This window comes from Elephas maximus, chromosome 1 (genome assembly GCF_024166365.1).
Source record: "Elephas maximus indicus isolate mEleMax1 chromosome 1, mEleMax1 primary haplotype, whole genome shotgun sequence".
In the NCBI taxonomy this organism is placed as follows: Eukaryota; Metazoa; Chordata; class Mammalia; order Proboscidea; family Elephantidae; genus Elephas; species Elephas maximus.
In genome coordinates this window covers 12315108-12330297 of record NC_064819.1, presented here as the reverse complement: position 1 = coordinate 12330297, position 15190 = coordinate 12315108, and the positions used below count along the sequence as shown (strand labels likewise).

Here is a 15190-nt window from a genome sequence, read left to right as displayed (position 1 = left end):
GAGCTCAGCCAACCAAAAAGTGGGCAGTTCGAATCCATCCAAAAATATTGGGATTGCAATAAAAAATGCTTAATCATATATTTATTTAGCAAATGGAGTGGTTAAGAGCTCAGCCAACCAAAAGGTGGGCAGTTTGAATCCACCAGCCACTCCTTGGAAACCCTATGGGGCAGTTCTGCCCTGTTCCTGTAGGGTCGCTATGAATCTGAAATGACTTGACAGTAGTGGGTTTGGTTTTTTTTGTTTATTGTGTACGCAGTATTGTTCCAGGTGCTGTAGAGGAGCATAAAAGAAGTAATGGACAATTTTTTCAGGTTAAATTGGAAAGACAGAATATACATGGTTGCGATTATTGATTATTTCAGTTCAGTATAGACTTACTAAGCAGCTACCATGTGCCAAGTAAAGGACCCTCGTGGTGCAGTGGTTAAAGCACATGGCTGCTAACCAAAAGGTTGGTGGTTCGAACCCACTAGTTGCACCACAGGAGAAAGGTGTGGCAGTCTGCTTCCCTAAAGATTTATAGCATTGAAAACTCTATGGGGCAGCTCTACTCTGTCCTACAGAGTTGCTATGAGTCAGAATAGACTCAACGGCAGTGGGTTTGGTTTGGATTTGGTATGTGCCAAGTACTGGGTTTGTCATTGGATTTAATAAGTTAAGACACAGTCCTTGTCTTCAAAGAATTTATAGTGTATTGGAAGAGGCAGACGCATGAACGTAATTACACTTTAGTGTGTTTTATTTTATATTTAGTTACATTTTAGGTACAGTGTTAAAGGTGCGCACAAGTGTTAAAGGGCTTCTAATCCAAACTGAGGGGGGATTCTTCCTGGAGAAGGTAGCATGTGATATAAAACTTTAAGGAAGAGAAATTAGCCAGAGAGGAAGAGGAGAAAACAGTATTTCCAAGCAGTGCTAACAACAGAAACAAAAGCACAGATATAAGAAACAACATGCTGAGCATGAAAGGAGATACCAATCATTGTTGCTGGAATTTAAGGTTTTTTATGGGAAGGTAGGTAGCAAGTTCTGCAGACACTAAGTTATAAAGAATTTATCTACTTTGTTAAGGAAACTAAGTATTACCCTATAGGCAGTGGGACCATTAAAAGATTCTTAAAGTGGATGAAAATGGTCAGATTATATTTGTTATGTCACTCTGGTGTCTGTATTGAGGAAAGATTTTAAGGGAGATAAAACTGTAGATGCAGCAATTAGAAGAAGCACCATAGTAATGCAAGTAAAGTAATGAAATCCTGGCCTTGGGCACTGCTACCAGAGGAATGGATTTAAAAAATAATGACTTAAAATGATCAGGACTACACTTCTGATCAAGATGGAATACAGGAATAGATTTATCCACCTGCAAAAAATAGTATCAGTCAAAATATATGGAACAACAGTTTTCAAGAAACTGGATATCAGTAAAAGAGATTCCCTGAGAAAAAGGAGTGAACACGTGAACCTTACAGTTGTGCTCACTTAGAGCATTGAGAGTTTCCAGGCTTTGGCACAGGGAGGAGTAACCCAGGCAGGTTGAGCTGAAGAGAGAGAGCTGAGAGTCTAGCCAACAAGATGGCCAGTGTTCGCACAACAGAGCACCAGAGAAGAGAGCGCTACACACAGAGAGAACCCCAGAGATCTGCAGCGGCTTCCCTTCAAGTAAGTGTCAGAGTAACGATCAGTGCATACATGTGAGGGAGCTCCCCAATGTCAGGGAAAAGAATAATCCAGAAGGATTAAAAGGAACAGGATCAGGCACTCACAGAGGGCCAGCAAGAGTGCCTGTTCCCAACTGCCAAACTAGAAAACCTCGTGAATAATGAGGCGTTGGATACTCAATAATGTTTCAGCTCAGTAGTGGAGACTAGTTAGCACTAGATTGAGCACCATTCCAGAATATCCAAACAAATCATAAAAGCCAGGCCTAAGAGGATCAAACTTTTTCCAAGTAACTTATCTGTGTCTCATTATTGAAACCACCTAGATCTTAAAATCTTTATTGTAGGGCACACAAAGACAAGATGTTTACCAGGAATGGCCATGCCTTGAGTTGGCTTTAGAAGGATGAGAAAATCTCACTTATGCCATCATAAAATCTTTGCTTTGCTCTGTCTTTTTTTGTTTTCCCTCCTCCTTTAGCACTACAAAATGATCGTTTCTTGAGCCTACTGTAAACTGATGATGTCCAAATAGGCTTTACAGCCATGACTGTACTACAGAACATACATCTCAACTGGTGACTTGGTTTTACAAAATGGTACTGATTTTTTAACAGAAGCATTACTAATTTTTTACCAATTTTCCTGAAATTATTGATTACGTATGATTTGTACATGGCCCTTAAAAAGCTCTGACCAGAACAAAACTCGAGCGTTTTAGGAAGGTAAAATATCCAACACCCAACCAGGCAAAATTCAGTGTCGTGCATTCAGTCGGAGGTTACCAGGCACGCAGACTAGGAAAACAGGACCCCGTGGGAAGATGAACGGATCAAGACTGACACAGATGTTACACTTAACAGTAATACTAAAACAGTTATTGTGACTATATTCCATATGTTCAAAAAGTTGAGTAGAGACAGGGATGATACAGTAAACTTACTGAATTAGAGATGAAAAATGAACTGGGGAGGATTAGCAGTAGGTTAACACTGCATATTAGTGAATTTGAAGACATAGCAGTAGAAACTATCCAAAATGAAATGAAAAAAGTCAAGTAAAAAAAAGAAGAAAGAAAGAAAAGTGTATATCAGGGAGCTCTGGGACTACTTCAAGCAGCCTTACATATGTGTAATTGAAGTACCTGATGGCAGGAATAATCAGGAAAATGTTTGAAGAAATAATGACTGAAAATATTCCAGACTTTGTGGAAAGTATAAACTCAAAGATTCTAGAAGTACTACAATCCCCATTGAGAATAAATATAAAGAAAACTATAGGAAGGCACATAATAGTCAAAATGCTCACAATCAGGGATAAAGAGAAAGTCTTAAAAGGAGCCACGAGGTGGGGGACATGTTATATACAGAGGAATAAAGATAAGGATGACAGAAATATTGTAAGCAAGAAGACAGTTGACCAGTATCTTTTAGGTAGAAAAAAAAAATCTGAGCTTTATAGCCAGTGAGTGTGTTTCAGAATCAAAGATGTAATAAAGACTTTTCCAGAAATCACCAGCAGACACACACTACAAATTTTTTTTTTTTAATTCGTCACCATGAGACTCACACTGCAAAAATGTTCAAGGAAGTCCTTCAGCCAAAAGAAAAATGTCTATATGAAGGCATGGAGAGTATCAAAAATGGTAATTACATAGCTAAGTATATAAAATTATTTAAACCTTTTTAAGAGATTGACTGTTTATATAAAAATAATGTATTTAGGGATTTATAAATGTATAAGTAAAATATAACGATAACAAAGGCTAGGAATTGAGAAATGAAAGTAATACTTTCATAAGTTTCTTATATTGTATGTGAAGTGATATATTATGTGAAGGTAGACTGTGATAAGGTGAAGATGTATACTATAAACTTTTGAGCAACCAGTAAAATAACAGATGAGTTATAGGAAATAAGCCAACAAAGGTGGTAAAACTGAATCATAAAAAATACTAATCCAGAAGAAACCAAAATAAAACTAGTTGTTATTTAGTTGGTTCTGACTCATCTAAAAGAAGGCAGAGAAAAAAGGAAAAAGTGAATGAAGGACAAATAAGATACGTAGAAACCAAATGATAGATTTAAACCTATCTATATTTTATATTAAATGTAGGAAACCCTGGTGGTGTAGAGGTTAAGAGCTATGGCTGCTAACCAGAAAACATTGGCAGTTCAAATCCACCAGGCACCCCTTGGAAATCCTACAGGGCAGTTCTACTGTGTCCTATACAATCACTAAGAGTTGGAATCCACTTGACAGCAGTGGGTTTGGTTTATATTAAATGTAAATGTCTGAAAATGCCCAATTAAAAGGCAGAGATTACTGATTAAAAATGTGGGAACCAACTACGTTCTGCTTACAAGAAATGCATCTTAACTGTGAAGGCATAAATTAAAAATAAAAGGATGAAAAAAGCATTACCATGATAACACTATTCAGAAGAAAGCTACAATGCCTATGTTAATATCAGACAAAGTAAGATTCAGAGCAAAGAACATTGCCAGTGATAAAAAAGCCTATTTTGGCTATTTCATAATAATAAAACAGTAAATCAAGAGGATGTGACAGTCCTCAATGTTTAATAACATAATAGCAGAGGTTCAAAATATAAAAGCAAAACCTGATAGAACTGCAATGAGTGGAAAAGTCCACAATCATAGTGAAAACTGCCAATAGCCCTATCTTGATAACTGATAGAACAAGAAGACAGAAAATTCGGATGGCTATAGAAGATTTGAACAATATCAGTCACCTTGACCTGATTTACATTTTTAGAACACTGTCAAACGACCACTTGTTGCCCCACTTCCCTGTCAGTTTGTCATACTGCAGTGGCTTGCATGTTGCTGTGATGCTTTGTTATGCCACTGATATTTCAAATACCATCAAGGTCACCCAGGGGGACATGTTTCAGCAGAGCTTCCAGACTAAGACACTAGGAAAAAGGACCTGGTGGTCTACTTCTGAAAAAATTGCAGCTGAAAACCTTATGAATTACAGCAAAACATTGTCTGACATCGTGCCAGAAGATGAGCTTCTCAGATTGGAAGGCATTCAAAATACAACTGGGGATGAGCTGCCTCCTCAAAGTAGAGTTGACCTTAATGACATGAATGGAGTAAAGCTTTCAGGACCTTCATTTGCTGATGTGGCACAACTCAAAATGAGAAGAAACAGCTGCAAACATCCATCAATAATCAGAATGTGGAATGTGCGAAGTGTAAATCTAGGAACTTTGGAAGTTGTCAAAAATGAGCTAGAACACGTAGAGATAGATATACTAGGCAATTTTTTTTTTTTTTTGTGAGCTGAAATGGACTGGTACTGGCCATTTTGAATTGGACAGTCATGGTCTACTATTCCAGCAATGACGATTGAAGAGGAATGGTGTTGCGTCATCATCAAAAGGAATACTTCAAGATCTATCCTGAAGTACAGTGCTGTCAGTGATGGGATACTATCCATACAATACACCTTCAAGGAATACCAGTTAATTATTATTCACATTTATGCACCAGCCACTAATGCCAAAGATGAATAAATTGAAGATTTTTACCAACTTCATCAGTCTAAAATAGATTAAACATGTAATCAAGATGCATTGATATATGCTGGTGATTAGAATAAATGTCAAATAAAAGTTAGAAAAGAAGAAGGATCAATAGTTGGAAAATATGGCCTTGGTGATAGAATTGCTGCCAGAGATCGCATGATAGGATTTTGCAAGACATCGAGTTATTCATTGCAAATACCCTTTTTCAACAACAAATGGCAACTATACACGTGGACCTCTCCAGATGGAATATACAGGAATCAAATTGACTATATCTGTGGAAAGAGACAATGGAGAATCTCAGTATCACCGGTCATAAAGGCCAGGGCCCCGCTGTGGAATAAACCATCAATTGCTCATATGCAAGTTTGAGTTGAAGGTGAAGAAAATTAGAGCAAGTCCACAAGAGCCAAAATATGACCTTGAGTATATCCCACCTGAATTTAGAGACCGTCTCAAGAATAGATTCAACGCATTAAACACTAATGACCAAAGACCAGACAAATTGTGGGATGACATCAAGGACATCATACATGAAGAAAGGAAAAGATCAATAAAAAGACAGGAAATAAAGGAAAGACCAAAATGGATGTCAGAAGAGACTCCCAAACTTACTTTTGAACATTAAGTAGCTAAAGCGAATGGAAGAAATGGTGAAGTAAAAGAGCTGAACAGAAGATTTCAAGGGGCAAGTCAAGAAGACAAAGTGAAATGTTATAACGAAACATGCAAAGACCTAGAGTTAGAAAACCAAAAGGGAAGAACACGCTCAGCGTTTCTCAAGCTGAAAAAAAAAAAAAAAACTCAAGTCTTGAGTTGCAATATTGAAGGATTCTGTGGGGAAAATATTGAACGATGCAGGAAGCATCAAAAGAAGGTAGAAGGAATACACAGAGTCACTGTACCAAAAAGAATTAGTCGACATTCAGCCATTTCAGGAAATAACACATGATCAAGAACTGATGGTACTGAAAGAAGAAGTCCAAGCTGCATTAAAGGCATTGGTGAAAAACAAGGGACCAGGAATTGGTGGGATGCCAAAAGAGATGTTTCAACAAACAAATGCAACACTGGAAGTGCTTGCTCATGTATGTCAAGAAATTTGGAGACAGCCACCTGGCCAGCCGGCTGGAAGAGATCCATATTTGTGCCCATTCCCAAGAAAGGTGATCCAACAGAATGTGGAAATTATTAAACAGTATCATTAAAACCAGAAGCAAATAAAATTTTGTGAAGATAATTCAAAAGTGATTGCAGCAGCACATTTTCAGGAAACTGCTAGATATTCAAACCAGATTCAGAAGAGGACATGGAACAAGGGGTATCATTGCTAATGTCAGATGGATCTTGGCTGAAAGCAGAGGAAACCAAAAAAATGGTTACTTGTATTTTATTTACTATGCAAAGGCATTTCTGAGTATGTAGATCATATCAAATTATGGGTAACATTGCAAAGAATGGGAATTCCAGAACACTTAATTGAGCTCATGAGGAACCTGTACATAGACCAAGAGGCAGTCTTTCAAACAAAGCAGTACTATGTGGTTGTGTCAGGAAAGGTATATGTCAGGGTTGTAGTCTTTCACCGTACCTATTCAGTCTGGATACTGAGTAAATGATCCGAGGAGCAGAACTGCATGAAGAAGAACACGGCATTAGGATTGGATAAAGACTCATTAACCTGCAATATGCAGGTGACACAGTCTTGCCTGTGAAAATTGAAGAAGACTTGAAGCACTTACTAATGAAGATCAGTATGGGTTACCCCTCAACATAAAGAAAACAAAAATCCTTACAACTGGACCAATAAACAACATCAAGATAAATGGAGAAAAGATTGAAGTTGTCAAGGATTTCATTTCTCTTGGATGCACAGTCAACACCCATGGAAGCAGCAGTCAAGAAAGCAACGTATTACCTTGGGCAAATTTTCTGCAAAATACTTCTTTAAGGTGTTAAAAAACAAAGATGTCAATTTGAAGACTAAAGTGCATCTGACCCAAGGCATGGTATTTTCAATCACCTCATAGGCATGAGAAAGCTAAGGAAGAAGAATTGACGCCTTTGCATTATGGTATTGGTGAAGAATATGGAATATACTATAGACTGCCAGAAGAAAGAACAAATCTGTCTTGGAAGAAGTACAACCAGAACGCTCCTTAGAAGCAAGGATGGCGAGACTATGTATCACATACTTTGGACATGTTATCAGGAGGGATCAGTCCCTGGAGAAGGACATCATGCTTGGTAAAGTAGAGGGTCAACGAAAAAGAGGAAGACCCTCAAGATGGATTGACACAGTAGCTGCAACAGTGGACTCAAGCACAGCAACGAGCATGAGAGTGGTGCAGGACCAGGCAGTGTTTCATTCTGTTGTACAGAACTCTAATGAGAGAAATCAAAGATCTAAATAAATGGAGAGATATTCTATGCTCATGAATAGGAGGTCTCAATATTGTTACAATGTCAGTTCTTCCCAACTCAATGTATAGATTCAGTGTAATCCCAGTCAAAATCCCAGCAGGTCCTTTGTGGATGTTAATAAACAGATCCTAAAGTTCATATGGAAAGGTAAAAAGACCCAGAAGTGCCAACACAACATTGAAGAAGAACACAGTTGGAGAAGTGACACTACAATCCTCTGACTGGTATTTGTGGAATAGACAAACAGATCAATGGAATAGATCTAGAGAGCCCAGAAAGAGACCCAAACAAATATAGTCAACTGATACTTGACAAAGAAGAAAGGGAATTTAATGGAGAAAGCATAGCCTTTTTAACACATGATGCTGGAACAACTACATATTAATATGCCAGAAAATGAATCTAGATACTGACCTTATACCTTTCTTCAGAATTTACTAAAAATGGATTATTGATTTAAGTATAAGACATAAAACTAAATCTTCTAGAAGAAAGCATGGGAGAAAATCTAGATAACTTTGGTTTAGTCAATGAGTTTTCAGGTAAAACAAAAGTGTGATCTGTGAAAGAAAAGATTGGACTTCATTAAAGTAAAAAAACTGCTATGTTTTATGCTTCCTCTATGAAGACACTGCTAAGAGAATACAAAGATAACCACAGACTAGGAGAAAATATTTATAAAACATTTAATTGTATTGAATTGTATCCAAAATGTATAAAAACTCAACAATAAAAAAGCAGCCCAAAAAAGTAGGCAAAAGATCTGAACAGACAACTCACCGAAGAAGATATATAAGTGGCAAATAAGTATATTAAAAATGTGCACCATCATTTGTCGTTAGGAAAACAGCAAGAAGATAGCAGTATACACACCCATTAGAATGGCTAAAATCCAAAACACAGTACCAAATTTGGTGAGAATTATAGAGCAACAGAAACTCTCATTCATTGTTGGCAGGAATGCAAAATGGTACAGTCACTCTGTAAGACAGTTTGTCAGGTTCTTACAAAGCTAAACAAAATCGTAACCTATGATCTAGCAATCATGCTCCTTGGTATTCACTCAAATGAGTCAAAAACTTACATTCATACAAAAACTGAGAAAAAAGTTGGTAACAGCTTTACTCCAAATTGCCAAAACTTGGAAGCAACCAAGATGCTCATCAATGAATGAATGGATAAACAAACGGTGGTGTATCTATACAATGAAATATTAACGAAAAAAAGACATGATCTAACAAGCCACCAAAAAATATGAAGGAACCTTAAATGCATAAAGCTAAGTGAAAAAAGCCAGTCTCTATGATTCCAACTATATGGCATTCTGGAAAAGGCGTAACTATAAAGACAGTAAAATGATCAGTGGTTGTCAAGGGTTTGGGGAGTGGGTGAAGGGGGAATGGCAGGTTGAATAGGTCAAGCACCAAGGATCTTCAGGGTAGTGAAACTATTCCATATGATACTATGATGATAGATACATGACATTTTGTATTTATCCAAACCCGTAGAACTGTACAATAGAGTGACCCCTAATGTAAACTGTGGACTTCAATAAACACATATCAATGTTGGGTTATTGGTGGTACAAATGTACTACTCTAACACAAGATGTTAATAATATGGGAAACGAGTGGGGAGGAGGACAGTTGGTAAATGAGAACTCTGTACTTTCTGCTCAGTTTTTCTGTAAACCCAAAACTGTTGTAAAAACTGAAATCTACTAACTAAAAGTAAAAATAGTAGAAAACCCTTGTGACTTGGGATTAGTAAGCATTTCTTAGATTCTTAGATATGACACTAGAAATATAATCCATAGAATAAGAAATTGATAAACTGGACTTCATCAAAATTAAATATCTGCCCTTCTAAGACACTGTTAAGAAAACAAAAAGAGAAGCCAAAGACTGGGGAAAAATTAAAAAAAAAATTTCTAAAGCATAGATCTTACTAAGTGCTTGTATCCAGACTATATAAAACCAAAAACCCGTTGCCATCAAGTTGATTCTGACTCATAGCAATCTTGTAGGACATAGGGTTTCCAAGGGCTGGCTGGTGGATTTGAACTGCTGACCTTTTGGTTAGCAGCTGAGTTCTTAACCAGTGTGCCACAAGGGCTCCAGAATATATAGAGAACTCTTAAAATTCAATAAAAAGAGAAGCAACCCAATTTGAAAAATGGGCAAAAAAAAAAAAAAACCAACCCACTTTGAAAGAAGATAAAGGGATGGCAAATTATACTTGAAAAGATAGATGCTCAGTGACATTAGTCAGTGGGGAGATACCATTACAAATCTGTTAAAATGGCTAAAATTTAAATATTAACCGAAGCGTTAAAGAGGATGTAGAAGGATTGGGTCTCTCATACACTACTGCAGGAATGTAAAATAGTACAGCCACCTTTGGAAAAAAGTGTGGCAGTTTCGTTAAAAGCTAAACATGTAGCCACTTTATTATCCAGCGGTTCCACTCTTAGGTATTTGTCCAAGAGAAATGAAGGCACATGTCCACACAAAGACTTGTCCATTGACAGTTGAATAGATAAGCATGGTGTGGTATATCAATACAGTAGGATACTACTCAGCAGTAAACAGGCATGACTATTCATACACAAGACGATATAGATGAACATCAAAATAGTTGTACTGAGTGAAAGAAACATAAAGAATATGTACTGTATGACTCCATTTGTATGAAATTCTAGAAAATGCAAACTAATTTCTAGTGACAAAAAGCAGATCAGTGGTTGCTAGGATGGGGTATCAAGAAGGGCTGGGAGGGAGGGACTACAAAGATATACAGGGAAACTTGGAGGGCTGATGGATATGTTCACTAACTTGATTGTGGTAGTGAAATATATCAAAATTTATCAAATCGTATGCTTTAAAATATGTGCATTTTATTGTATATCAAGTGTAATAAAGCTGTTAAAAATTAAAAAACAATCAGGACTTGAGGAGTGCTTTGATGTGGAATAAGATAAAATGATCAGTCAGGTATGACACCCTAGTTTTCTAAATTAGATGATTAGATGGCCTGTAGTATAACCAAAGCAAAGAATATATAAGGAGTTGGTTTTGTGAGACGTGATGAATTCAGTCTTGGTCATGTAGATCACAGATTGATGTGTTCAGCAGGCGATGAAATATGAGTTGGAAGTGTCTGGAAAAGGTCTGGATTAGAGTTATAGATTGTTAAGTGGTAGTTAGAACCGTGAGAGGTGAATTCAATGGAAAATGAGCAGAATGAGAAAAGAAGTAGGCAGAAAATTAAGTACTGGGAAACAACCTTTAAAGGACATACTTGGGAAGGAAAACCCGTGAAGGAGACTAAGAAAAAATGTTTAAAAATCTATGGACGAGGGATGGGGAGAGGAGGACCAGAAGATCATAGTATTTCAAAAACTGAGTGGGTAGAGAGTATCAGGTATAAACAGAGAGGTCAAGGATAATTTCATAAAGTCAAAAACGTGACTCCTATGCAAATATACTATTAATTCATATAAAAAATTTTATTCAACTTATTAATTAATGAGGTAACTTGTAAGATGTTAATACAGGTTTAAAAGAGAATCCAAGGGAGGGGAATTTATAGAGTTGGTCTGTCAAAGGAATACAGATTGACTTTGCTGTACAAACAAAACTGGTTCATGCCTCACAAAGTAATACACAGTAACCTCTAAGTTACCTTTTCTCCTGGACAGAAGTCACTTATATTGCTCTCAGATAAGGTAAGAATCATAGCATTATCACTTTTCTACAAGCCAACCTTTACTTTCAAAGAATTGTAAAATATCCCAGTCCATAGTGAATAGATAGTCAAACAAAAGCATGTTGTGTGCCGTCGAGTTGATTCTGACTCATAGGAATATTATAGGACAGGGTAGAAGTGCTCTAGTTTCTTAGGCTGTAATCTTTAAAGGAGCAGATCGTCAGGTCTTTTCTCCTGTGGAGCCGCTGGTGGGTTCTAACCTCCAGTGTTCTGGTTAGCTGCCAAGTGCTTAACCATTGTACCACCAGGGCTCCTTAAACGAAGGTATACACCCCTGGAAAATCATATACTCCTCAAGGAGGTGAGTGAAAGAAAGGGTACCCAGTAATCCCTTTGACTATAAGTTTTGGATAATTTTTCATGATATTAGTACTGCAAGATGAGGTTTTGTTAGTGTAATGAAATACCAAAGGAAAGATAAAGTTCTTTCTAAATTAAGCACATGGTAGTTCAATTGCTATAGCATTTTTGTCTTCATACATCATTAAGCAATTAACCACATGCTGCCTGGTGAATTTCCACTTATTGTTGTCTTCGAGTTTTTGAATCACCTGTTATTTGATATTTTGCACATGTATTCTAATTTGATGCAGGTTCCTCTGAGAAAAGGACCCTTGGCTACTTTGCATTCCCTATTGTACCTAGCACAGTGCTTTGTACACAGTAGGGGCTCAATAAATATTAATTGATTTAATTGGATATATTCTTCAAAGCAAGCTATACATTTAAAGAATTGATTATTTTTATGAATGAAGCTACAGTCAGGCATCAAGCTGCTGGACCTTTTATGTTTAATTTGTTGTGATACCTGTGCATCAATTAATGATGGTACATTCTTTATTTTTTTTCTACTAGTGGTGATTTACTGAGAATAGAAGGAAAACACCTGCATTCAATTTTAGATGAAGTTGTTTTCAAGCTTTTGTCTACTCCTAGTCCTGTCATAAGAAGTACAGCTACAAAGCTCCTACTGTTGATGGCTGAATCGCATCAGGAAATTTTGATTTTATTGAGACTAAGTGACTGCTACAGAGGTACTGCATACATTCTTTTCTTGGGATTCTCAAAAAGAAAGTTTTTATTGATGGTTTATGCAAAGCAAAAATCATAAGTTTTGAAAAATAAATATCTTAAGTGTGCAAGTAAAACCATATTGCAACAGGTACCAGTTCAGGGAAAACTCTTTATGTAATCAGGCTGTCTTCATGTCTCAGCAGATGGCATGTGTTGTTTTGTTGATGAGGTTACAATGAATATTTACTCCTGACACATAGATTGTGTGTTGAATATACCATATTGTTGCTATTGCTAGTTGCCGTTGAGTCAATTCTGTGTCATAGTGACCCCGTGTATATACCATATGGTGTAGTAAACTAATGACCAAAAAGACCTGTGACCTTGTCAGGACTAACTAGTGAAGAAAAGAAGCATGTGCTTAAGAAGCTGACAATCCTTTTGTTCTAAAATCAGGTAATAATTACTGTTAAAACTTCTTCACTACCTTCCCTCGAAAAATAAACACATCTTGCTTACCTCTAAAATAAACACCTATCTGAATAAAAAGTCAGAAAGAGCTCAGTGAGTTACCTTTCCCCATGTAATAGCTTTCAATTAACTAAGCATTTACTAAGGATCAGGAACTGCTCTATATACTTTATTTTTTATTGTTCTTTAGATGAAATTTTACAGAGCAAACTAGTTTTCTCATTAAACAATTAATGCACATACCGTTCTCTGACATTGGTTGCCAATCCTATAACATGTCAACACCCTCCCCTTCTTGAACTTGGATTCCCCATTACCAGCTTTCCTGCCCCCTCCTGCCTTCTTATTCTTGCACCTGGGCTGGTGTGCTCATTTGGTCTCGCCTTGTTTTGTGGGCTGGTCTAATCTTTGGCTGAAGGGTGGACCTCAGGAGTGACTTCATTACTGAGCTAAAAAGGTATCCGGGGTTCATACTTTTCGGTTTTCTTCAATCTCTGTCAGACCAGTAAGTCTGGTCTTTTTGTGTGTGTGTCTGAGTTAGGATTTTATTCTGTATTTTTTCCAGCTCTGTCTGGAACCCTTTGTTGTGATCCATGTCAAAGCAGATGGTGGTGGTACCTGGGCAGCCATCTAGTTGTACTGGACTCAGTCTGGTGGAGGCTGTGGTAGTTGTGGTCCATTAGTCCTTTGGACTAATCTTTCCCTTTTTTCTTTGGTTTTCTTCACTCTCTCTTGTTCCACAAACAGGGTGAGACCAGTGGAGTGAGGATCTGAGATGGGCGCTCACAAGCTTTTAAGACCCCAGGCGCGCTACTCACCAAAGTAGAATGTTCTGCATGCTTTACATGCACTAAGATATTTGATCTTCATAACAGATTTGTGAGATAAATACTTTTATCATTTTATAGACATGGAAACAGACTTGAAAAATCAGGTAATTTATTCAAGATCACACAGATAATGTTTTTGCTTTTTTCAATAGCCAAGCAAAGTTCTATGTTAACTTTGTTTTATTCTTTGGTGACCGGAGCCATGTATTAATTGCAATACATTTTCTTAATCAACATGGTCAGAAAATGGGTTTCCAGTTCATTAAATATACTTTACTTAGAAATACAGGGTTTTATTATATGAAGTTTTTTTTTTTTTTAATTTTTATTGTGCTTTAAGTGAAAGTTTACAAATCAAGTCAATCTCTCATACAAAAATTTATATACACCTCGCTATATACTCCTAATTGCTCTCCCCCTAATGAGACAGCCTGCTCCTTCCCTCCACTCTTTCTTTTCGTGTCCATTCCGCCAGCTTCTGAACCCCTCTGCCCTCCCATCTCCCCTCCAGACAGGAGATGCCAGCATAGTCTCAAGTGTCTACCTGATCCAAGAAGCTCATTCTTCAGCATCTTTTTCTATCCCATTGTCCTGTCCAATCCCTGTCTGAAGAGCTGGCTTTGGGAATGGTTCATGTCTTGGGCTAACAGAAGGTCTGGGGGCCATGCCCACCGGGGTCCTTCTAGTCTCAGTCAGACCATGAAGTCTGGTCTTTTGATGAGAATTTGGGGTCTGCATCCCACTGCTCTCCTGCTCCCTCAGGGGTTCTCTGTTGTGTTCCCTGTCAGGGTAGTCATCGGTTATAGCTGGGCACCATCTAGTTCTTCTGGTCTCAGGCTGATGTAGTCTCTGGTTTATCTGGCCCTTTCTGTCTCTTGGGCTCATAATTACCTTGTGTCCTTGGAATTCTTCGTTCTCCTTTGCTCCAGGTGGGTTGAGAGCAATTGATGCTTAGATGGCTGCTTCCTAGTGTTTAAGACCCCAGACACCACTGTCCAAAGTGGGTTGCAGAATGTTTTCTTAATAGATTTTACTATCCCAGTTGACTTAGATGTCCCCTGAAACCATGGTCCCCAAACCCCCACCACTGCTATACTGGCCTTTGAAACATTCAGTTTATTCAGGAAGCTTCTTTGATTTTGGTTTAATCCAGGTGTGCTGACCTCCCCTGTATTGTGTGTTGTCTTTCCCTTCACCTAAAGTAGTTCTTATCTACTATCTAATTAGTGAACCGCTCTCCTTCCCTCTCTCCCTCCTCTCTCTCGTAACCATCAAAGAATATTCTCTTCTCTGTTTAAACTGTTTCTCCAGTTCTTATAATAGTGGTCTTACACAATATTTGTCCTTTTGCAACTGACTAATTTCACTCAGTTTAATGCGTTCCAGGTTCCTCCGTGTTATGAAATGTTTCACAGACTCACCCACATTCTCATTGATGTGTAGTATTCCATTGTGTGAATACA

At 37.6% G+C, this 15190-nt stretch overlaps 1 protein-coding gene across 2 annotated transcripts in view; it reads left to right on the top strand.

Moving 5' to 3' along the window:
- IQCB1 (IQ motif containing B1) overlaps nucleotides 1-15190 on the top strand; it is an 83302-nt gene that overhangs the window by 26352 nt on the left and 41760 nt on the right. For both annotated transcript variants that reach the window (XM_049877745.1, XM_049877734.1), the window contains exon 7: nucleotides 12268-12446. In XM_049877745.1, coding sequence (XP_049733702.1) covers nucleotides 12268-12446 — 179 coding nt within the window. The remainder of the gene's footprint in view (nucleotides 1-12267; nucleotides 12447-15190) is intronic.